At 38.1% G+C, this 24676-nt stretch overlaps 1 protein-coding gene across 1 annotated transcript in view; it reads left to right on the forward strand.

Moving 5' to 3' along the window:
* CDH7 (cadherin 7) overlaps positions 1-24676 on the forward strand; it is a 128412-nt gene that overhangs the window by 70005 nt on the left and 33731 nt on the right. Inside the window, exon 6 of the mRNA XM_040264335.1 lies at positions 22760-23013. Within this exon, the coding sequence (XP_040120269.1) occupies positions 22760-23013 (254 nt within the window). The remainder of the gene's footprint in view (positions 1-22759; positions 23014-24676) is intronic.

Below are 24676 nucleotides of genomic sequence, written 5' to 3' on the forward strand. Positions count from 1 at the left end.
GGAAATGGCAACCCACTCCAATATTTTTGCCTGGAAAATCCCATGGACAGAGGAGCCTGGCAGACTACAGTTTGTGGGGTCACAAGAGTCGGGCACGACTTAGCAATTAAACCACCACCTGTATTGTCAGCTATTCTTTTTTAATATTTATACTTATTAAATTATTTGAAAAATTTATACAGAGCATGGAAAATTTATGAAACCTATCATAAAAATAAGTGCAAAGAAGATTTTAAAAAATCATTATAATCCAAAATAAAAACTATTTGCAAACTAACTCCCAACTCTGATTAGATATGGGGTAAAATGAGCTCCCTCTTTTCTGTATAGACATGATCTTTGACAAATATTTAAAAAAATAAATCAAAAAGGAATTGTTCCAGAATATAGTCATATTTTCTAAATGTCTGAAACACTAAAAATTAAAGCATGTATAAAAATGCCTACACTCAAGACTCTGGGATTCTATGCTAGTGTGACAACCCAGGTGTATAACTGTGTAATTAACATCTCTCAATAATTAACACACATCAACAAAGGAAGTTATGTTTTAGTTGTTATAGGAAAACATATGTTTGATTTCAGGCCAATAGGCAAAACATTTCTGCAATTATTTCCAGTGGACAGCTGCTGTTTTAGCTCAGCTGGTGACAATCTGTGTAAAAAAGTTTTAATAACTAGGATAGGCCAACTGTTGGTAAATGTTTTATTTGTTGTCTAAAAGGGAAGGAATGCACTGGGATGCAGTCATGTTCAAAGATTTCAAAGACTCATCTGATATCAATCTGCTCATATTCAAGAAGTTTTAAATATATATTGGAATTGTTTTATTGAATACATGCATATTCATGTTTTATTGAATACATGTTTTATTGAATACATACATCATTTCATATGATATGATTCAATATGATTGATATTGAGATAGCATAAATCATTGAAGAAGTAAACACAAATACATGTATTTGATATGAGATATTTGATTCAGTAGTTGAAAAATTTTATATTCAATTTCTTAATATTATTTCTAGAAGTTTTTGAGAATTAAAAAAAAAATAAAAAACCTGTAAGAAAACTGTACAAGAATGCGTTTAATCTTAAAGCATAAAATTCATTAAAAAACTACAAGGTCAAACTTACTGATAACTTAGAATGATATAAAAGTAACATGATTGGCTATTACTACTATTCTAGATAGTGGTTAGTGTCTGCTAGGATTTATTTTGGGTAATTTAAAGGCTTCATCTTAACTTGCTTTCTCAACATCTCATGAAGGTATTAAGTACAATGAACATATGGAATCAGTATAAAATGTGGAACAAAAGAATGTACAGGTAGTGTCTGATATTTCCAAATTACAGAATCTTGTGCATCATCCAAATGATGTGATATTTTCTTACTATATTAGCTAATACGAGAAATGGTTATATAAAATATTACGTACAAAGCGGTATCCACAATTTTACACACTCTTTGTTTCAAATTTTATTTTATTTTTATAGAATACAGGATTGCAAGAAAACATTAAAATGTTAACCATAACTGTTTCTGGATCTTCCCTGTTTTTCAATATATAATATGCATTAGTTATTGTTATAATTACAATGTTATTAGGTTCATAAGAATATTAAATAGCCAAATCAAAATATGTTTCATGATAGCACTTTGTGATCTATTTTGAGGCTTGATGAAAATTCCTGTTCAAATGCAGTCATATGTCACAGAGATGTCAGATAGTAGACTAAAACGTAGTGTATTGTTGGAGTTATCTAAGGTATTAAAAAAGACATTGTCCTCTGTCTAATGAATTAAGACTCAAAAACATTCCAAATTCTATAAGCATTTAGATTCATGGATTTTTTATTTTTGATACAGAAGATTTCCTACCCATGCACAGTCAACTAAGTAATGTTTTATACCTAATAAATGCCCAGGAATTGATAAGGATTTATCAATTCATCATATGAGAAGTTAGCTAAATGCTTCAATAATTTCTTATGCTAAACATGGAATCAAAATTATGTTATTTTCAGTTTAAATTACTGACAACTAAAAATGAATTTTATTTACTCCAATGACTTCTAATATATGAATATTGTCTAATTTTTATTAGTCTAATTTTTTTTAATGTTTCTCTTCCTTTGTTTTCTGATATAATGTCAGTGATTGTCTTTGGATAATTAAGCACATTCAGTATATAGGATAATCTTGAGAAATAATGATGGTGGAACATTTTACAGTTTTACCATTGTGGCATAGATAACCAGTAAAATATTTAATAGTTTAATAAAGAGAATCTTGTTCATTTTGAACTCCATAAAGTGTAGAACCAAGTCAATCATCTAGATATCAAGGGTCAAAAATCATATTTAGGTTAAATGCAGAGCTTCTTAAAAAAAAGTCCTTTGAGAACTCAGGTGTAGAATGCTAACATGATGTTATGTATCATATTGGGTCTAGTAAAACAGTGTATAGAAACATTAATGTATACTAAGAAATGAGCAATGGTTTATTACTTGAGATGGTTGGTTAAGCTTGCTTTCCTTTACTAATGTGGAAGATTGATCTGATATTGTTTCATCCTCATGCAGAAGATGTATTTTCCACATCTTATTGGGGTAAAACCATAATGTCCAGAAAACAAAATAGTCTTCAATAATAGATAACATGAGACTAAACTGTATAGTTTCGTGACATTTTAATGACTATTAACTCGTTATAAGAGAATTTATGTGTATTAAGACAGGGTATCTGAAGCCTTGTGTATGAAAAAAATAAAATTTAAATAGACCTATAGTGTTTATAATGTGCAGGTAATATCTACATAGAAGTAATTGGCAATAATGATCTCTTAGTTTTCTTCATGCTAAAGATCTTTAGCGTTAGCAAATGTTGCTTGATGGGGCTTTGCTTGTGACTCAGCCTGCCAATGCAGGAGACACAGGTTTGGTCCTTGGGTAAGAAAGATCCCTGGAGAAGGAAATGGAAACCCACTCTACTATTCTTGCCTGGGAAATCCCATGGACAGAGAAGCCTGGCAGTCTTCAGTTCAGTTCAGTCTCTCAGTCGTGTCCGACTCTTGCGACCCTGTGAACTGCAGCACCCCAGGCCTCCTTGTCTATCACCAACTCTTGGAGTTTACCCAAACTCATGTCCATCGAGTCGGTGGTGCCATCTAACCATTTTATCCTTTGTCGTCCCCTTCTCCTCTTGCCTTCAATCTTTCCCAGGATCGGGGTATTTTCAAATGAGTCGGCTCTTCGCATCAGGTGGCCAAAGTATTGGAGTTTCAGCTTTAACATCAGTCTTTCCAATGAACATTCAGGACTGATTTCCTTTAGGATGGGCTGGTTGGATCTCCTTGCAGTCCAAGGGACTCTCAAGAGTCTTCTCCAACACCACAGGTCAAAAGCATCAATTCCTCGGTGCTCAGCTTTCTTTGTAGTCCAACTCTCACATCTATACATGACCACTGGACAAACTATAGCAGTGACTAGACAGACCTTTGTTGGCAAAGTAATGTCTCTGCTTTTTAATATGCTGTCTAGATCGGTCATAACTTTTCTTCCAAGGAGTAAGAGTCTTTTTATTTCATGGCTGCAATCACCATCTGCAGTGATTTTGGAACCCCCCAAAATAAAATCTGGATTTGTAAAAGAGTTGAACAAGACTTAGTGACTAAATAGCAACAGTGTTGCTTCACTCTTTCCTCCTACCCTCTTTCTCCACACAGTTCTACATAAATAATAGATAATCAGGATAATTACCTGGTATACATCAACTTAATTTTTATTTCCAAAGTTCCTTCCACCCACAAATTCCTTTTTAAAAATTATAATTTTCACTGTCTGCTAATGCATTCTAATGCCTAACCAACCCAACACAGAGTTCTTACCAATACTGAAATAAACAAATGTGAAACATGACTCCTCTAAGAGATAATTAAGAACAGTTGAAATGGTATATTTCCTTTGCAAGTCAAGCTTAGTGATCAGCAAACTTGTTTCACTTGACAAAATTGCTTATGGTATAATATATTAATCTAGTTTTTAGATGAGAATCTATGAAGTCATAATTCTTTTTTCATTTCGAGCAGTTATTTATTCAAAAATGCAATTCACTTTTTATGTGCAGTGACTACACTTAGCACTGTAGCTCAGCATTAGTTTTGCATTAATCCAGGCCTTCTCCTTTCTCAAAACCTCAAATAAGGCTTATATTCTGACTGCTTACTTGGTTTGGACCCCCTAGGCAATGGCACCCCACTCCAGTACGCTTGCCTGGAAAATCCCATGGGCGGAGGAGCCTGGTAGGCTGCAGTCCATGGGGTCGCAAAGAGTTGGACACAACTGAGCGACTTCCCTTTCACTTTTCACTTTCATGCATGGGAAAAGGAAATGGCAACCCACTCCAGTGTTCTTGCCTGGAGAATCCCAGGGACAGGGGAGCCTAGTGGGCTACCGTCTATGGGGTCACACAGAGTCGGACATGACTGAAGCAACTTAGCAGCAGCAGCAGAATTATTTAGACTTGTGTTTGCTAGATGCATGTCCTACTACTCCTCGTTTTATGCAGTGGTCTGGAGTAGACACTAAGACACTTAATTCCTAGAAGCAACGTCAGTTTTCTTCTGGGTCTTCAAATATTTCTTTCTGCTGTTGGACTCTCCTGTGCTCAGCTACCCCTGCACACTTACTCTTCCTCATCTTTCAAGACTGGAAAATCACTCCCATTCTTCCTTCTTTAAACTAAATAGGTAAATAGAGGTTGTAAAATTGTCTGTACAACAATTTGTCTTTCTAGTTCAAGGAAGGGTATATGTGCACACATGCTTTCCACTCTTGGGCACTGGTCTAGTAAAAATGTAATACTGTGGGGTTTTTTTTTTGTTGTTGTTGTTTTTTTGTAGATGTTAGCTATGGTCACAATGATTTGGGTAAATAGCCAAGGTCCTGTAGAAGTGCCCAAGCAAACCCAGGCCCCATCTGCCAGCCAACTGGTCAGTCCCTGCTAGTCACTCAGAGATTTGAACATGACCTAAGGAAGATGCTGCTCAGGGCATCAGTAGTGTTATTCTGCAGGTTAACAGGGAAAAGAGGACTTGCTTATGGAGGTAACCACCTGTGCAGAGGTTATCATATGAGATAGAGGATACCACATGAGCATGTTAAGGTCAGAGAGCAAAAGTAGGGCAGATGTCCTGGAGTATGGTGTGGAAGGGGGTGTTGGTACCAGGTGAAGCGTAGTGTATGTGAAAGGGTGTCTTTATGCCTCCTTTGCAAGAACCCTGTTACATATGTACAATGGTTTGCAAACAAGAATGGCTTACAAATAATAAATAATAAAAGGTATTTTACTTTTAGCTATTATAAAATATACTATGGAATAGAAAGTTATATTTTCTAATTTCTCTTGAACCCTTATCATTGGGACAGTTATTCTAATTCATTGAGCATCTCTCTTCTTTTCAAAGCACTGAATTGCAATGGTATTTATTTAAACATTTATTAAAAATGTTACCACTTTTCCTGGCCTGTCAAGTAGCACACTTTTTTTATTTTTTAATTTTCATTAAATTTCAATCCTTGAAGGTTTTCTAGTCTCTAGCCCTTTCTTCATCCATAATAGATCTGGTGTATATGTTTGTTTCTATTCTCTTTGGCATTCCCCTGAGGTTGGTTATCACTGCTTCACTCTGAACTACTTTTTATGGTTTCTGAGCTCATAATCTGAATTCTAGCTTTTAATGTTTAAATCTGACCTTTTTAGTTAAATTATTCTTTAGAAATTGCTATTCAAAACTCAACACCATTTTATTTTTATTATTCTAGCTAGTTTGTAAAGAAGCTACTTTACTAAAAAGTATTTTATACCTTATATAGTATAAAATAGTATATACTTTATATAGTATAAATACTTTATATAGTATAAAATAGTGCTTTACTATTAAGACAGAGGGGTAGAACAGATTGAAAGGAAGTGGTAAAATAATCATTTATAAAGTTTTAGATTTAGAAAATTCTAAAAGAATGCATTGAAAAAGTATTAGAACTCAGGAGAGCTTTTACTAATGAGAACTACAAAAGTAAATTTCAAATCAGTAGCTTCATTATAGTTCATGAGAACAGGTGTATGAACTCTTGTCTTCAATCCAACCACATGGATTTAACCCTCCAGGGGCTGCCTTTGGAATATCCATCCTTCTTGCCTGTATCCCTAAGCTTTCTGTGTTATTTTTTATTATGTTATAAAGTTTCATAAACTGTGTGCAGTGTGAGCTCACAAAGGCAGTCTTTACTCCCAAATCCAAGTGATTTTCCATCGTGAAAGTGTCCTACTCTTTGCAACCCCATGGACTGTGCAGTCCATGGAATTCTCCAGGCCAGAGTATTGGAGTGGGTAGACTTTCCCTTCTCCAGGGGATCTTTCCAACCCAGGGATTGAACCCATGTCTCCCACATTGTGGGCTGATTCTTTTCCATCATGAAACCAACACTATTTTGGTTCTCAATTTCAGAAGCATATTTTATATATATATATATATTTTTTTTCTTTTTAAACTAAAGTGTCTCTCTCTTTGGAGTGGTTTTCTCAGAATGAAGGAAGTCTCTTCTTAAGATATGATGATTCTCTCTGTCAAGAAATAGCAACTGTTTGTGGCCCTCAAGGACAGGATTTTGACTTTCAGTTCTGCTTACCAAGATTTCAGTAAAATGAGGGTGTATATTCTGTTCTAGGTAAAACATTTCCAGAGACCCCTCAGAGTGATCAGAGTCTGAGAAAACGTCTGAGTCCCATAAATTCACTATTCTTTTCATGACCAGATAATAGTAGAATCATTTGTGAAATTTAGAATGGATTTCTGAATCTGAGTCACAAGAGCATTCTGGCTAAAACCAAGAAATTTTGCAAGAAGACAAAGCTTTCTTCCATTGTTCTCAGAATATGTTAAGATTTTCGGAGATAAATAAGAGAATGCTGCAGGCAGTCCATAAAAAATGAATCATTTGTTGAAAAGTTTTCCAGGCTCTCCTAAGTTTAGGAAAAACATTTACAACCAGGGACTGCTAGGATGTTAATGAGCACTTTGTTCAAGATGTATTTGTTCTGATTATTGTGTGTCTTAAAATACTACTTCACATTTGGATAATAGTGTTCTTATGTCCATTTAGATAGAGTCATTTCTATTGGAATTAGGTTGATTTGTACCTGTGAACCATGCTTGATAATCATCTGAACCTGTTTTCTTTCTACTCTATAGTATAATAAAACTTTAGTCCATTGCTTTTTCATAAACAATGCACCATCATAGTTACAATGAGATTCATTCTAGTTTGAGCAAGTTGTTATCCTATTTTGAAATATCTATGTATACTGTACTTTGCATATGGGTAAATTTTGGAGCAGGGAGAAAGAAAAACAGTCTTTTTCTAAAGCATACGCTAGTTAGAAAAAGGAAAATAAGTACAGAATTATGAAAGACTACCTTCAGTTATATGGGATTCCCTGGTCGCTCAGTCAGTAAAGAACCTGCAAGAGACCTGGTTTTGATCCTGGAATTGGGAAGACCCTCTGGAGAAGGAAGTGGCAACCCACTCCAGCATTTTTTCCTGGGAAATCCCATGGACAGAGGAGCCTGGTGGGGCTACGATCTATGGGGTCACGAGAGGCAGATGTGAGTAGACCACCACCACCAGCACCTTCAGTTATGCTATTATTGCTCTAATGTCTGACACAGAAAATGTTTATTAGTGTGATCAAATATGCAGAAACCACAAGGCTAACGATTTGTATAGGTATTACCAGATAATTATTTTTTTTAGAATTCAGTGATCCTTTCTGTACATTTAGACATGATTATATATTTTCAGTATATTTTAGATAATAACAGAACCATAGTGTTAAATAGTTAAAGCAAAGAGGAGTCTACTTCTGTGGCCATTTATGAATGATTTGATGATAACCTTTATAACCAGTTACCTAGGACTTCAACATCTGCAAAGCATGAACATAAGTATTATCCCATGTTGAGTGAAAACCATCTCTTTCTTGCCACCTACAGTTCTTTCTGTTTAAATTTCTCCATCATAATTTACAATGTAGGAACTTTAGTCTTTCATTTTTCCTTTGAGTAAAGCAATCTTACCTCTAATATACTTCAGTTTTTAGTGTAAAATCTCAGCTGGGATTACATATGGGTTTTGGTTCTATAAAATAGATTCCTATATAGAGTTACAGTACAGTAAAACAATAAGTATACAAGCCTAGGGATGGCTTGTATGGAGGCGCATATCGTACTGTCAAATAACATATTTAAAGTTCCTCAGGCCCATTCTACTGTTCTGTCTTCATAATCTCCTCATATTCATACCCTCCAAAAGGCTGAATGAAGTCAAACCCATCAAATAACAGAGCATTACTGGGGAGGCATTGACACCATGGCTGGCCTCCATTCCCTGCAGGGGAGGAAGGGTTAGAATAAGCTGTGTCCTGTTGCCTCACTCAGCTGCACAGATTTCTGAGCTCTGGGTTTGCTGTCTTGTTATTGAAACGTGTCCTTGTCTGCTGCTTGCAGTAATGAGGGGCTAATGCTCAGAGTCAAGTGTGTATTTCAGTATTTCATAAATGCTGCTGATGTGTGGAGGAGAAAAATGAAACCAGAAACATTTTCAATTTATTTTTCTTCTTTTCATTACGTTTTTTTTCTTTCAAAGATGTTATTTAATTAAGCCTGCTGCTGTGGATGCACGTTTCTCAAAATGGAGCAAAGATCTTCATGCCCTTTGACTGTGAAAAAACATACATTTCAGGTTTTAGTTTTGAAGGCTGGATGTGATAAGATTAATGCAGTAACTAATTTAGTGAATGTCTGATTTTCAGATTAATATTTTACAATTTGTTCAACCCATTGTTGCTGTGTATCAGAAGTCGATCCTAACATCATTTTAATCTTTATGAACACAGCTGTGTGCATAGAGACTGTTACCTGCTTATTAAGGTATAAATGTACTTATTTTTGAATAGTCAAGATTAGAGATGAATTGAAGGTCTTAAAAAATAAGAAATCAACTGTCTTTGAAGAAAGTTGATAGTAATGTGAATGTCAGCACATGATAGACTAAGGGACTAAGACTCTGTTCCTTAGGAGTATTTTCTGTTTTCTTTGATTTTGGCAGTTACCAGAGTAATCTTTTCAGAATATGTGTATGTCAAAGACATTTTCCAGTGAGGCTTTTATGTTTTGTTTTTCTTTTTTTATTTAGGACAAGTCACAGATAAAGTACAATTTTCCTTCTTTTTCCCTGGTTGTTGTTCCCTAGATTAGTTTCAATGGGTAGGATTCCAAGAAAAATATATTTAAGAAATAGATAAGAGAGGACTTAGTGATTATGTAAGGAAAGTTGGAGAGAGAATTTAAGGATAAAATGAATGATTCTAGTATGGGCAACTAGATGAAAAATGTGCTTCACCTTCAGAATGGGAGTGTAGAGGTGATTAAAATGTAATATTACATTTGCGTTACCTGTGACATCTAGGTAACTGTTTCTAGAATGTCATGAATAAGGGTTTTATCTCAAAGGAGAAGTGTAGAGTACAGAGTTAGGTTTGGGAGTCATAGCATATCCATGGCAATTAAAATGAAGGGGACAATTGGGAACACCATAAAGTATGCATATAAAATGAGGAAAAGAATTTTTTAGTTATTACTTGGTGAAACTGACAGACTTCAGTTAACAGGGCAGAGAAAGATTCAGAAAAAGTATTTTTTGTAGTCTTCTGGGATTAAGGTATTTTAAGAGAATTTAAAAATAACTGATCAAGAAAGGAAATAAAAACTCATATTTAGATCAATAAAAGGATTTGCATATATTATCAATAGAGGGAGGTGATTGTTGGATCCTGGAGTCTGTGTTATATAGTAAAGATAGGGCATAATCCATACAGCAGTGATTAGAATAGAATCATGTATGGATGTGAGAGTTGGACTATTAAGAAAGCTGAGCACTGAGAAATTGATGCTTTTGGACTGTGGTGTTGGAGAAGACTCTTGAGAGTCCCTTGAACAGCAAGGAGATGCAACCAGTCCATCCTAAAGGAAATCAGTCCTGAATATTCACTGGAAGGACTGATGTTGAAGCTGAAACTCCAATACTTTGGCCACATGATGTGAAGAACTGAGTCATTTGAAAAGACCCTGATGCTGGGGAAGATTGAGGGCAGGAGGAGAAGGGGATGGCAGAGGATGAGATGGTTGGATGGTATCACTGACTTGATGGACATGAGTTTGAGTAAGCTCTGGGAATTGGTGATGGACAGGGAGGCATGGCGTGCTGCAGTCCATGGTGTCACAAAGAGTCAGACACAACTGAGCGACTGAACTCAACTGAAGAATAGAGGGCCTTGAGTTCATGGAGATTTCCATGTATAGATCTGACCTCTCTGCCGTTAGTTTATTTGGTTAAGTCTATTTTTGTTCATTTTCTCTTTATATGTGGCCATCAGGTGTCAAAAAGTGAAATCACCCACTCTTATTCTCTTCCTTTTTATGGTTGTATCAGCTGCTACCCAACAAATCACCCCAAAGCTAGTGCTTTAAAACAGTGTTTTTTAGGTTGTCATTTTATGGGTCAGGATTTGGTGGGGTTCAGCAGGGTGGGTTTTTGGTGGTCTTATATGGGCTCCTCTGTAGAGGTGGCTGTCTATCTGCTGGGATGATAGGAAGGGATGGAAGCATGCCTTCTATCAGCCAGTAGCTAATCTGGGTTTGTTCCATGAACGGCAGGAATAAAAGCTGCAAATTCTCCTGAAGCTGATTTCCATAATTGACCCTACATTACTTCCACTACATTATATTGACTGAAGCAGGACTGGGTGGCTCAGATTCAAGGAGTGAGGAGGTGAAGCGTATGGAAAGGGAGACGCTATAAAATATTGTAGGGACCTCTCATGGTTCACTGGTTAACACTTCACCCTTCCAGTGCAGGGGGTACAGGTTCAGTCTTGGTCAGGGAACGAAGATCTCACATGCCATGGACTACAGCAAAAAAAACAAAAAACAAAAAAATACTGTAGATACTGTGAAAGAAGAAGAAAGATCTTGGGTCCCAGTTCTTCTCCAGAGAAACTAAAAAACCTTCAGGTTACATTTACATGAAATGGCAAAAGTAAGGGTGACTCTCAGGTCAGCTGACTGCCACTGTAATCTCCTCTGCACTGTCGGCATGACTCACAGAGTAATCGTGTGGATCAAGATAGTTTAATAGTTGCCATTACTTTCATAAAGATCCCCTGAGAAACATAAACTGTGTTTGGGTCATAATCTGGGTTTAGCTTCCCTGAAAGTGACAGAGATCCTTTACTGAAGTTTGTGGTCCAGTCATAGTGCATGCTGGGAAATATGGACATCAGTAAGTAGGGAATCAATCAGAGCTGTACTGTGAATCAGGTTTTTGATGTTGGGCAGAAATACAGTCATTTTTGCAAGGCTTGTTTTCTAACTTCTGTTTATAAAATTCAAACAGCCTACCTAAATTCACTCTTAGAATTATACCCTGTACAGGCTAAGGACTGTATAAATATGCATTGTTCTTGGGGAATATATTCAGCAATTTATGGTACTACCTCTTTTTAGACAGTGCAATTAGCAATTTGAAATGTAAACACATTTAGTTGATAGTCAAAGTTTTTTAAAAAAAAGTTTTACAAAATAGAGATGTGTTAGGTATACTTGCTTGAGTTGCTGTTTAAAAATATTCAGTGATCATTAAATCTAGGTTAAAATGTTAATGTAAGTACTCATGGAGGTCAGAGGGCACTTGTGAAGCTAGATAATAAAAATAATAATTCTTGATATATGTATACTTATTTTATTCCTAATATCTTGACACAGTTTAATGTCTTAGGCTTAAACATTCCTGCATCTATTCATAATAGCATTCTCAGGGTCCCAGTTTACCTGTAAGCACTAGATATTTTTTAGATAGTGTAAATAATCTTATAAAATATGACTGTATCAAGCACAAGAGAATTAGCTGTTAACATATGGAGTTTTTTGAAAGTTAAAATAATGACCCTCATAAAAATGTAAAATGGACATAGACCTACCCATTAATTTTTTACTGCTTATTCTGTATTTACTTTTACATATTTTGCTATAAGGGGCTTCCTCAATGGCTCAGCAGGTGAAGAGTCTGCCTGCAATGCAGGAGACGCAGAAGATGCAAGGGAAAGGCTACCTACATCAGTTCAGTTCAGTCGCTCAGTGTTTACAGCCCCATGGACTGCAGCATGCCAGGCCTCCCTGTCTATCACCAACTCCTGGAGTTCACTCAAATTCACGTCCATTGAGTTGCTGATGCCAACCAACCATCTCATCCTCTGTCATCCTCTTTTCCTCCCACCTTCATTCTTTCCCAGCATCAGGGTCTTTTCAAATGAGTCAGTTATTCGCATCAGGTAGCCAAAGCATTGGAGTTTCAGCTTCAGTATCAGTCCTTCCAAAGGATATTCAGGACTGATTTCCTTTAGGATGAACTGGTTGGATCCCCTTGCAGTCCAAGGGACTCTCAAGAGTCTTCTCCAACACTACAGTTCAAAAGCATCAATTCTTTGGCACTCAGCTTTCTTAGTACTACTCCAGTATTCTTGCCTAAAAAACATCCCATGGACAGAGGAGCTGGCGGGCTGTAGCACAAAAGGTGGCAAAGAGTTGGATATGACTGAGTGACTAAGCACATTTTGCTACATTTAAAATAATTTGTTCTTAATTTTTTTTCCCCTTCATTCAGCAGGCAGTGAATCTCTCTTACCTGTCTCAGGCAACTGTTACCTGCTGGACAGATGTAAGATTTTACGTTTGGCTTCTATCATAGATCTCAAAATCTAGCACAGTGAGACAGGAAAGGGTCAGTACTTTGTAGAGGACACCCACAGAGCTGGAAAAACTTTCAGAGCTCTTCTTTTTCTCCCCCTTAACCCCTGAACATCTATGAAGGCATCAACAGTGACATAGTAAAAAATGCGCCCGCCAGCACAGGAGACACAAGAGATGTGTGTTTCATCCCTGGGTCAGGAAGATCCCCTGGAGCAGGAAAAGGCAACCCACTCAAGTATTCTTGCCTGGAAAATCCCATGGACAGAGGAACCTGGCAGGCTAGTCCATGAGGTCGCGAAGAGTCAGACACGACTTGGCGACTGAACAATATATATATATTGTTGTTATTGTTGTTATTGTTGTTCAGTCGCCAAGTCGTGTCTGACTCTTTGCAACCCAATGAACTGCAGTGCACCAGGCTTCTTTGTCCTTCACTATCTCTCAGAGTTTGCTCAGACTCATGTACCTTGAGTCAGCAATGCCATCCAACCATCTCATCCTCTGTCGTTCCCTTCTCCTCTCACCCTCAATCATTCCCAGCATCAGAATCTTTTCCAGTGAGTTGACTGTTCGTATAAGGTGGCCAAAGTATTGGAGCTTCAGCCTCAGCATCGGTCCTTCCAATTACTATTCAGGGTTTATTTCCTTTAAGATTGACTCGTTTGATCTCCTCGCTGTCCAAGGGACTCTCAAGAGTCTTCTCCAGCACCACAGTTCAAAAGTGTCAGTTCTTCAGCACTCAGCCTTCTTTATGGTCCAAGTCTCACATCCATACATGACTCCTGGAAAAACCATAGCTTTGACTATACAGACCTTTGTCGGCAAAGTGATGTCTCTGCTTTTTAATACACTGTCTAGGTTTGTCATAGCTTTTCTTCCAAGGAGCAGGCATCCTTTAATTTTGTGGCTGCAGTCACCGTCTACATTGATTGTGGAGCCCAAGAAAGTGAAATCTGACCCTGTTTCCACATTTTCCTCATCTGTTTGCCATGGAGTGATAGGGCTGGGTGCCATGATCATTTTTCTGAATGTTGAGTTTTAAGTGAGCTTTTTCACTCTCCCTTTTCACCTTCATCATGAGTCTCTTTAGTTCCTCTTCACTTTCTGCCATTAAAGTGGTGTCATCTGCATATCTGAGGTTGTTGATATTTCTCCCAGAAATCTTGATTCCAACATGTGCTTCATCCAGCCCAGTATTTCACATGATGTACTCTGCATATAAGTTAAATATAATTATTTGTTAATTATTAGTTAAATATATTTATTATTATATATAATAGTTTGGAACACACCTTTCCCTTGATGCCTTCTCTATAAAATAACTTAGTGCACAAATCTGGATATAGGTTTTGTAGTTCACAGACATTTTAAGACAAAAGCTGTGTGTAGTGGTAACAGTCACTTGCAACTGTCAAAGCATAAATATCACTGGACAAAGTTAAACATGTAAGGCAGACTTCAAGAATATGTAGTTAGGGAAGAAAAAGATTACAAAGACTTGAAGAATTTTTAAGGGCTGGAGTATGTGTGTGTGGAATGGGGTGAGTGTAGATCACACTGTATTTGTTTTACACAAAGGAAATGTACATTTACTTGTGTTTTTATTATAGCAGGTAGTTTTATAACTTGGAGCAAGACTCCTGCTGAAGGTTTGTTCTAAGAAAAGGGAGGTCAGGAGTAAGGAAACGTCTTGTCTGCATTTGGTCAACCTGAGGGCACAATTCAGGGAAGGGAGAAAGGAAGGCTGCAGTGTAGTTGTGCATAATAATGACATGTTTTGCTTATGGAAAAGGGAAAAACTTTAGAATTCGTAAACTGTTTAAATGTACAAAATTAAATGTACAAAATTGCTGAGAAAGCTTTTCCAAGCTAAGTTCCTGAGTAGTAGATTAATTTACAGTCAGATAATCATCAAGGGCAGGTTATACTTGTGGGTTCTTTTTCCATTGGTACAGTCTCATTGAAGCCCATTTACTTAGTAAAAATGATTTATATTGATTTGATCAAGAAGTAGGGAGGATATTGAAAGCAACAGAGTCTAATGCTTTGATCCAAAGGACAGCTGAAAGTGCCAGAGATAGAAATGCTTTTAAGGATGATGAACGGTCTCTGTGCTTCTGTACAAAATCTGTATTAAACATAAGACTCTAAATATATAGACAGGAATACATGTGTACAATAACACACAGAACAGCCCTGGTGGTACCATGTGATGGCTACAGGAACAGATTGAAGAATTTCCAGAAGGATGTAACTTGGATCAGTTCCTGAAACATCAACAACAGGATTGACCAAAAGTACAAGCCCTAAAAGAAGGCCACTGAGTTTCATGAGAGCATGTTTGGCTGTAGACCAGAAACCAAGCTATAAAAAGAAGAAAAAAAAACTCAGTGCAGAGATTTTATTAAATGAATTCAAAATGCTGTTTTAACTAAGGTTTTACTGTGAAGGAAGCTAACAGTGGCAGGGAGAAACTGATAAGACTCCACTGTTTATGATAGTTAATGATTTTTAATTCAGAAGATGAATATTATAAACTAATTTTGCCAAAGACATAGGCCTAGGTGTCCTGGGGAAAAACAGAAGAAAAAGACGTAGTCTTTACTTTCCATTTGATTGGCTCGTAATCTAGCAGGAAATAATGGCACTAATAATAGTACAGTAGTAACAGCAAATGCTTATGCAGTGATAGCTCTGTGCCCATCACTGTTCTAGATGCTTTACATTTATGAATAATTTATAGCAACCCTACTTACTTGGCGAGGTAGGCAGCTACCAAGATGTGAGGATATCATCCAACAGAGGGTGCTTATTGCTCTTCGAGTTTGGAGAATGCCTGTTTGTTCTAGCAGAAAGGGAATGGGTGGTGGGCAGACATGGCTTAGAATTTACATAGTGTGTTTGCCCCTGCTGCTGCTTCTAAGTCACTTCAGTCGTGTCCGACTCTGTGTGACCTCATAGACGGCAGCCCACCAGGCTCCTCCGTCCCTGGGGTTCTCCAGGCAAGAACACTGGAGTGGGTTGCCACTTCTTCTCCAATGCATGAAACTGAAGTCGCTCAGTCCTGTCCAACCCTCAGCAACCCCATGGACTGTAGCCTTCCAGGCTCCTCCGTCCACGGGATTTTCCAGGCAAGAGTACTGGAGTGGGTTGCCATTTCCTTCTCTGGTGTCTGCCCCTAAGTACACATATAATCTTGGTCTTTCACTGGAGCTTTTTGCTAGTTTCAATAGTAGCAGCTTTTACTTAGTTTCAATAGTATCAACCTTGCATCTTTTAAAATGTACTTTAAAGATGTGCCTAAAACTTTCTGTTTGAAGGTACCTCTCTCTCAATATAAGGAAGTCTTATTATGAGTCTTATTATGGAATCACTCATAAAGAAGATGGATTTCCCAGGTGGCGCTAGTGGTTAAAGAATCAACCTGCCAATACACGAGACACAGGATATACAAGTTTGATCCTTGGGTTGGGAAGATCCCGTGGAGTAGGAAATGGCACCCCACTCCATCCAGCCATCTAGTGCTCTTGCTTGGAAAATTCCATGGGCAGAGGAGCCTGGAGGGCTACAGGCTATAGTACACATAGACACACACAGACAGACACACACACACAATCTCCAAAAGATTCCCATAAGAGAAATGGCAGACAGAGTTCCATGAGAAGGAGGGAACAGCAGATGATACACACTGGAAACGTACCAAGTGCGCTGTATATAGTGAATAATTCATTTTACTTGCAGTAAAAAGGGTGGGAGGAAGAGGTGTGAACCTCTAGTCTGGAGAGAGAAGCTTATTATCTGGGGCTTCTTAGACCAGTGATTGGCAAACAGCTGCCTGCTTGGTTCTAGACAACTCAAGAGGTAAGGATAGTTTTATGTTTTTAAATGATTGGAAAAAAAGAATCAAAAGAAAAAGGAATGTTGTGCGAAACGTGAAAGTTGCATAGAATTCAGATTTCAGTGCCTGTAAATGAAGTGTTACTGGCACACAGCCAAGCTAGTTCATTTTCATGTGGCAGAGAACCTTAGTGCCTGCAAAGTCTAATTATTTACTGTCTGGTCTTTACAGGAAAAGGTTGCTGACCACTGTCTTACTTATTATGCTTGCTTTTTCATCCCAAAGTTCATCATCTTTTGATGGCAATAAATTTACATAATGCTGTTTCAATGGCAGCCCACTCAGTGTTCTTGCCTGGAGAATCCCAGAGATGGGGGAGCCTGGTGGCTTGCCGTCTATGGGATCGCACAGAGTCGGACACGACTGAAGTGACTTAGCAGTAGCATGGCCAACAAGCAGCTTTCTCTTTCAGTGTCTCTGAGATAGATGACACTTGACAGGTAAAGCAACTTTTGTACGGCATTGCTAATTTGGGTCTAAGTGATGGAATTTTGAGTTCAGATTCTCAGGAATCCTTCATATTTCTTGCTCCTTTAGGCTGCAGCTTGAACAGTGTTTTGGTCAAATTTCCAAATATATCTAGTCTCCAGTGGTATGTAGTTTCAAATATTGAATAGACTGTGTTTAAACAGTACCTTTATCTCCTTCCTTTTCTTCTTCTTCTTTCCCTGGTTATTATTTTAATTTTCATTCCCCAAGTATAGCTTTGCTCATGAAGTTTAATCAGTTCAGTTGCTTAGTCGTGTCAATTCTTTGTGACCTCATGGACTGCAGCATGCCAAGCTTCTGCTTCTCTGCCCATCACCAACTCCTGGAGCTTACTCAAAGTCCTGTCCATCGAGTCTGTGATGCCATCCAACCATCTCATCCTCTGTCGTCCCCTTCTCCTGCCTTCAGTCTTTGCCAGCATCAGAGTCTTTTCAAATGAGTCAGTTCTTCGCATCAGGTGACTGAAGAATTGGAATTTCAGCTTCAGTATCAGTCCTTCTAAAGAATATTCAGGACTGATTTCCTTTAGGATTGACTGGTTTGATCTTGCAGTCCAAGAGTCGTCTCCAACAACACAGTTCAGAAGCGTCAATTCTTTGGCACTCAGCTTTCTGTATAGTCCAACTCACACATCCATATGTGACTACTGGAAAAACCGTAGCTTTGACTAGATGGACCTCTATTGGCAAAGTCGAATAGTTATGGGATATATTGCTTCTGTACAAATCAATCAGAAGGAGAAAGCAGGAATTAACATTTTACTGCAAAAGTCATTTCTTCAATTTGCCATCTATCACCACACCACACCCCTCTTTGAAAACTGGCTTATTGTGATTTGCTCTGAAAATCATTCTTTGTGGCAATTCCTTCTGTCTGGAATCTTGATTCATGGGCTCTCATAAGAATTCTTTTATGGTTCTATTTTCATAATAGCTTTTAGGCAGCCAATCTTCATGCGTGATCCTGTGTTTCTTTATGGCTTGGCAGCATCCAGATGTCTTTACTGCATCTTGTTGCCTTTTAGACACATTAAAAAAAAAAGTTGCCATAAAATAATTGCATTCATTTGTGCAGTAAATGTTAAATTATTCTTTCATAAGTCAGTCAAACTTTTACTTGAATACAGAAAGACTTGCTGTCTCTTTTGGTAAACCTGCATGAATATCTTAAAAGTTGTGGTTTTGAAGTGATTGAAAAGCAGATGGTAAACAGGCTTTTTTCTTTCTATTTTTTTTTTTTAACCTCGTCTTATCTTACATAGTCACAGAATATATAAAAATAAGATTTTTCTCATAACTTACCAGTTTTGTAAGTAATGTAAGAACAAATTGAAGAGGTTCATATCTAAGCTATGTGTATGTTGAGAGTGTCTTAAGTAAATGTATTTAGGTAAATAAGAATGATTTGTTTTATTTTTAGCAGAACCCAAATTAAATATTGGATTGCATGTATGGGCCCAAGAAAATTTTAATGAGGCAGTCAAGTTTCTTGGGCTTCCGTCATAGATAAGTTGGTCAAGAATCTGCCTGCAACGCAGGAGACCCGGGTTCGATTCCTGGGTCAGGAAGCTCCCCTGGAGAAGGAAATGCAACCCATTTCACAGTATTCTTGCCTGGAAAATCCCATGGACAGAGGAACCTGGCGGGCTACAGTCCATGGGTTTGCAAGAGTTGTGCCGGGGTCCAGCCCCGGTGGATCCAGGGAATTCGAAGGGTGGACGGCTTTGGCGAGGAAAACTTATTTATTGATTGATATAAGATTAGATTAAGAAACAATAGTGTAGTAGGAAGATTAAGTGGAGAAAGAGGGCTGAATAACTTGAATTATGCGGAAGACCAATAAAATTCCAGACAAGGAATTTGCACCATCTACGTTGGGCCACCGGCGCTCGCTTGAATATCTAAGGGTGCCTCGCCTTAGGCTCCCTTTCGCGCAGTCTTAACAGCCAGGGCAAGTAAGTAGCCTTGGCGAGCCTCCTCGCCCCAGACGGGAATTCAGCCTGAAATTAAAGAGCAGAGGGAGGGAAAGGGAGAAAAGGAGAGAGAGAGAGAGAGAGACGGGGGGAGCCAGATTCCCAAGAAACTAGGCCGAGAGACTAGTCCGAGAAACTGGTCCAGTCCTTTATTGTTCAGAAGGCTTTTTATACTTTTAATAAAACATGGGGATCAATGGGTAACACAAAGTTATGCAGCGTTTGCAGTCCAGACTCTTATCAAAACCAGGCTTTTTTTCTCCGCATACCTAATTGTATACACAAGTCTTAGGTGATTTACATCATCTTCTGGCTAACAAGGGCCAATTAACATTTTACAGCCTTTTTTCTGATAAGGGTTTGTTAACTAGAAGACTTATTTGTGTTGATCTTCCCAAAGTCTGGTGCCATTCTCAGAAAGCACTAAATAAAGTTACATTCTTACATAGCAAAGATACAGCAGTTTATAACAAGTGAAAGGAGTACAGTGATGTATAACAAAAGAAAAGTAATTAACTCAAAAGTCTAGTGTGGCTAACATCAAAACTACTATATATCTTTTTCCACATCCCGTTTACATTGATTAACATCCTCCCAGGTGCCTAAAAGATAAAGAATATGGAGGCCTGGTGGCAATCATTGAGTCAACAGTGAAAACTCGTCACCAATCTGATTTTTAGCTCTTTAGAAAATGCTCTGTATCTTTGAGACGCTTTTAAGCTTTATGCCTCTCGCGGTTGGGGGCTGCAAGCAATTCACAAGCTGTAAGAGATCCGGGGAACCTGTTAGGCAAGCTACAGAGCAATCAGAGGGGGTTAACTGAAACATCCCTTTTAAATGCAGAAGACTAAAGCCCTGAGTTGACTTTTTTCCAGAGAATATCAGAAAAGTGGAAAAGCAGAGTACAAAAGCCGGCAGATTTTTGGTTTTTTGTTGGGGTGCATGCTCAGGAAATTCCAGGGGGGGGCCCTGAAGTCTGATCACACCTTGCGTATGTCAGCTTCCTTCCTCATGACCTTGTCATGGGCGGGATTCCTCACACTGGCTTCCGGCAGAGTTGGACACGATTAAACCACCACCGAACCATCAAGTTTCTTAGAAGAGTATTTACATCACAATGACCTGAAGAACCTTTTAAAAATATATATGTTTGTGACTCATCCTGGATCTGCCGACTCAAAATCTTGGAAGGCGCCAGGAATGTATTAGGAAGTTCTCTGAGTGGTTCTGATTCTCACCTTTGGCTGACAACCATTGGGCTAGAAATATTTTTGGAGAGTAGACCAAAAAAATGGTAGCCTCAAAAAATGGTTTCGGTGCTCCATAGCATGTGGGATCTTCCCAGATCAGAGCTCAAACCTGTTCTTCCTGCATGGGCAGGCAGATTCTTCACCACTGAGCCACCGAGGAGGTCCCAGCATTTGAAGTTTTTCTGGTCAAGAAAAACAATATACCTGGCTGTTTCTTCCCCCATCTCTTACTTCAACCTTTTGGATTCCTTGGAGCAAAGATTCAGTTCATTTTCAAGGCTCTTGAGGTCTGGATATCTGGATTCTATCTTTTTCTAATTCATTAAGAATTTATCGACGCTTTTCAATGTATCAAATTCTGAATAGGCACTAAGTATGCTAGTGATGAAGAAAACAGTCTGGAATTTACAGTCTACTAGATGAGACAGATGTTAAGCAGATAATTCAATAAATGCTCTCTGGCCTAGATATTATAAACCTATTTTTTGTATTGGTTTAAGGTATATATATATATGTTAATATATTTTATGTAAGTGGTATATAAATTTTTATATACACATATACACATATACATAGAGTGTGTTATTAAGTGTATATACATTTTATAGTTATATATTGCCATCACTTTAATTAGCCTCATATCCTTCTGGAATGAATTGGAATGTATATATACCTATAAGTGTATGCACACATATGCCCATACACATGACTATGAATTTAGACTATAGTTCCACAGCAATACATTTAGCTAATTTTTCTCACTGCTTTTTAAAATTAAATAACATGTAAAATGACAAATATATTGTTTTTTTTTTAAGGTTTGTGGGTTTTTTTCTCAATTGGGGTATAGTTGCTTTATAGTACATTATTTTATATATGTGCTGCGATTTCTGTTGGTTTCTTTCTAAAATTTTTGCTCTTATAGCATTAAATGTAACAGTTATTTTGGGACAGTGTTTCAGTGGCGAGATAGATCGAAAGTCCCAACAAGCAGGAGCTCTCTATACCTCTTGAAGAAAGAGAAGCCCACTATTATCACAGACAGCTTCCACATGTCGGGCATATGATTCTTTTTTTTTTTCACAGATGGTGCTTTACAAGTACACTTAACTGCCCTTAAAACATTTTTAAAGCTACCATATGGTTTGACTTGGGTCACTGTATTTGAGAAAAATGTTAGCATGTTAATCCTGTTGAAACATTGTAGAAGAGAGATTATAACTGTCAACCATTTAATATAAATAGAGACTGTGTATAGTGATGGTGGAATATTGAAGGAAGAAACAATGGGTGCTTCATCAAGAAGAATCAGCTGTGTACACACTTCTATATTTAAAATGGATCACCAATAGGGACCAACTGTATAGCACATGGAACTGTACTGTTACTTTGCAGCCTGGATGGGAGAGGAGTTTAGGGGAGAATGGATACAGGTACACATATGGCTGAGTCCTTTCAACTGAAACTATCACAACATTGTTAATTGGTGTACCCGAGTACAAAATAAAAAGTAAAAAAAATAAGAATCAGCTATGTTTTCTGGCTGTATAACTACAGTATGCCGCTTCTGCTTCTGCTGCATTCGGAACACTTGAAAGTTTAGGACGGTAAGTGTGTGTGCTAAGTCGCCTCAGTCTTGTCCGACTCTTTGTGACCCTGTGGACCGTACAGGCTCCTCTGTCCATGGGATTCTCCAGGCAAGAATCCTGGAGTGGTTCCCACCATGCCCTCCTCCAGAGGATCTTCCCGACCCAGGGATTGAACCCACATCTCTTATATCTCCTTCATTGAAGGCGGGATCTTTACCACGAGCGCCACCTGGGAAGTCTTAGGATTGTAAAGGAGTCCTCTAAATCAATGAAAATGACCTTGTAAATGAGAAATTCGACTGAAAGTTATCTTTTCCCCCCTTTTTAAATGCACTCCTGGATATGCAGTGAAATTACATGGTTGATGAATACTACTTGGAGGTCCCTGCTGGAAAAGATTTTTGTATCGTATCAGTTATTGTTCCAGTAATATTCTAAAGACCTGCATTTACTTATGCAGTGTACTACACAGAGTGGATTAAGTTAGCTCAAAAGCACTTACCATTGTCTCTGAGCCAGAAAGCCACAAAGACTCTGATTGGCATTATTATTTATTGTTTTTGAATACTGATGGTACATTTTCTCGGTAGAGTCTGTACTGTGCTTATTGACATGCATACGTGAAAAGGCTCTGCTTTTCTGAGTATTTAATGGGCAATTTAATTTTCCTAACAACTTTCTTTACAGGACTTGGATTTTGAAGCCAAAACAAGTTACACACTACGGATAGAAGCTGCAAACAAAGATGCCGACCCCCGCTTTCTGAGCTTGGGGCCCTTCAGCGACACGACAACCGTGAAGATAATCGTTGAAGATGTGGATGAACCCCCTGTGTTTTCCGCACCCCTTTACCCCATGGAGGTGTCGGAAGCCACCCAAGTTGGGAATATTATTGGCACCGTAGCAGCTCATGACCCAGATTCTTCCAACAGCCCAGTGAGGTAAGAGCTCATTGCTGTCCTTTTCAATATTTCTGTAACAGTGTGCTCTTGTTGACAACTCACGTATGTCTCTACATTATGATGCTTTGGGATTGTGAGTGCTCAGCTGCTTTCTATTGTATCTGGTTCACTCTTAGTGATCCTATGGACTATAGCCAGCCAGGCTACTCTGTCCGTAGGATTCTCCAGGCAAGAACAGTGGAGCAGGTTGCCAGGCCCTCCTTCAGGGCATCTTCCCAGCCCGGGGATTGAAGCCACATTCCCTGTGGCTCCTGCATTGGAGGCAGATTCTTTACCACTGAGCCGCTGGGGAAGCTTTGGGGTTATAGCAAATAGAAACCAGTTATAATATGTATTGAGCCATCATGGCAGAAGTGAAACAGGATCAGAACCCCTCAACATTTTACTAATTCCAAAATATGTCACCTGATTATCCAAGGCCATTATTGTGTGGCAATGTTGTATCTTTTTTTTTTTTTTTTAATATTTATTTGTTTGCCTCTGGCGGGCCTTAGTTGCAGTATGTGGGATCTTCAGTTGCAGTGTGCGGGATCTTTTAGTTGCAGCATGTGGGATCTAGTTCTCTGACCAGGGATCGAACTTGAGCCTCCTGCTGTGGGAGCATGGAGTCAGCCTCTGGACCACCAGGGAAGTCCTGCAATACTGTATCTTTAGGCACCGTTGTCATCCACACACAGAGCTGATATTCCTGTTCAGCCCATTATCCTGAGCACTTTTTTAGCACAACTGTGATCAAAGAGAAAGTGATACATGTCCTCATTGCAGGATAAATGTTTATGTTAGAAAACTCATTTTATAAACCATGTAAATTGGGGATTAATTTCTTAACAGATCCTTTTTTATATTGGTCTGTATGGATAGTATGTGTTTGTTAGTCTAGTCTACTTGTTAAAAATAAAATAATACCTTAGGTATATACAAGGACTATTTTAAAATGTTCTTTCAATAGGCCTGTATAGAGAGTAGAAACATTGTTATAACCAACTCTGTGGGACTAACAGAATAATGATATGTAAGCATTCCAAAATACCACAGCATTACAGTTCACACTTTTTACCTATAGTCTTATAATCTTAAGAGCTACATACATATTTTTTGTATATGCATGTGTTCACATGTATATGTATGATAAAGTATGTTTTTTCAAGTAAATATTTAATATCTAAGTGATTATATAGAATATACTAGAAATTAGATTGTATTTCATGTCTTAATTTGGGTTCATAACACATTTTTATTTCATGATTTGGATTTTGATTATAAAATCTATAAAGGGGGCTTCCTTGGTAGCTCAGCTGGTAAAGAATCCACCTGCAATGCCAGAGACCCCGGTTCAATTCTTGGGTCAGGAAGATCCCCTGGAGAAGGGATAGGCTCCCCACTCTGGTATTCTTGGGCTTCCACTGTGGCTCAGCTGGTAAAAAATCCACCTGCAATGCGGGAGACCTGGGTTTAGTCCCTGGGTTGGGAAAATCCCCTGGAGAAGGGAAAGGCTACCCACTCCAATATTCTGGCCTGGAAAATTCTATGGACTGTATAGTCCATGGGGCCCCAAAGAGGCAGACACAACTGAGCGACTTATACTTTCACAGTTGACAAAAATTAGTGAAGGTTTTATATTAAGATATGTTCAGCTAACCAT

The sequence above is a fragment of the Oryx dammah genome, unplaced genomic scaffold (assembly GCF_014754425.2).
Source record: "Oryx dammah isolate SB20612 unplaced genomic scaffold, SCBI_Odam_1.1 HiC_scaffold_22, whole genome shotgun sequence".
Classification (NCBI taxonomy): Eukaryota; Metazoa; Chordata; class Mammalia; order Artiodactyla; family Bovidae; genus Oryx; species Oryx dammah.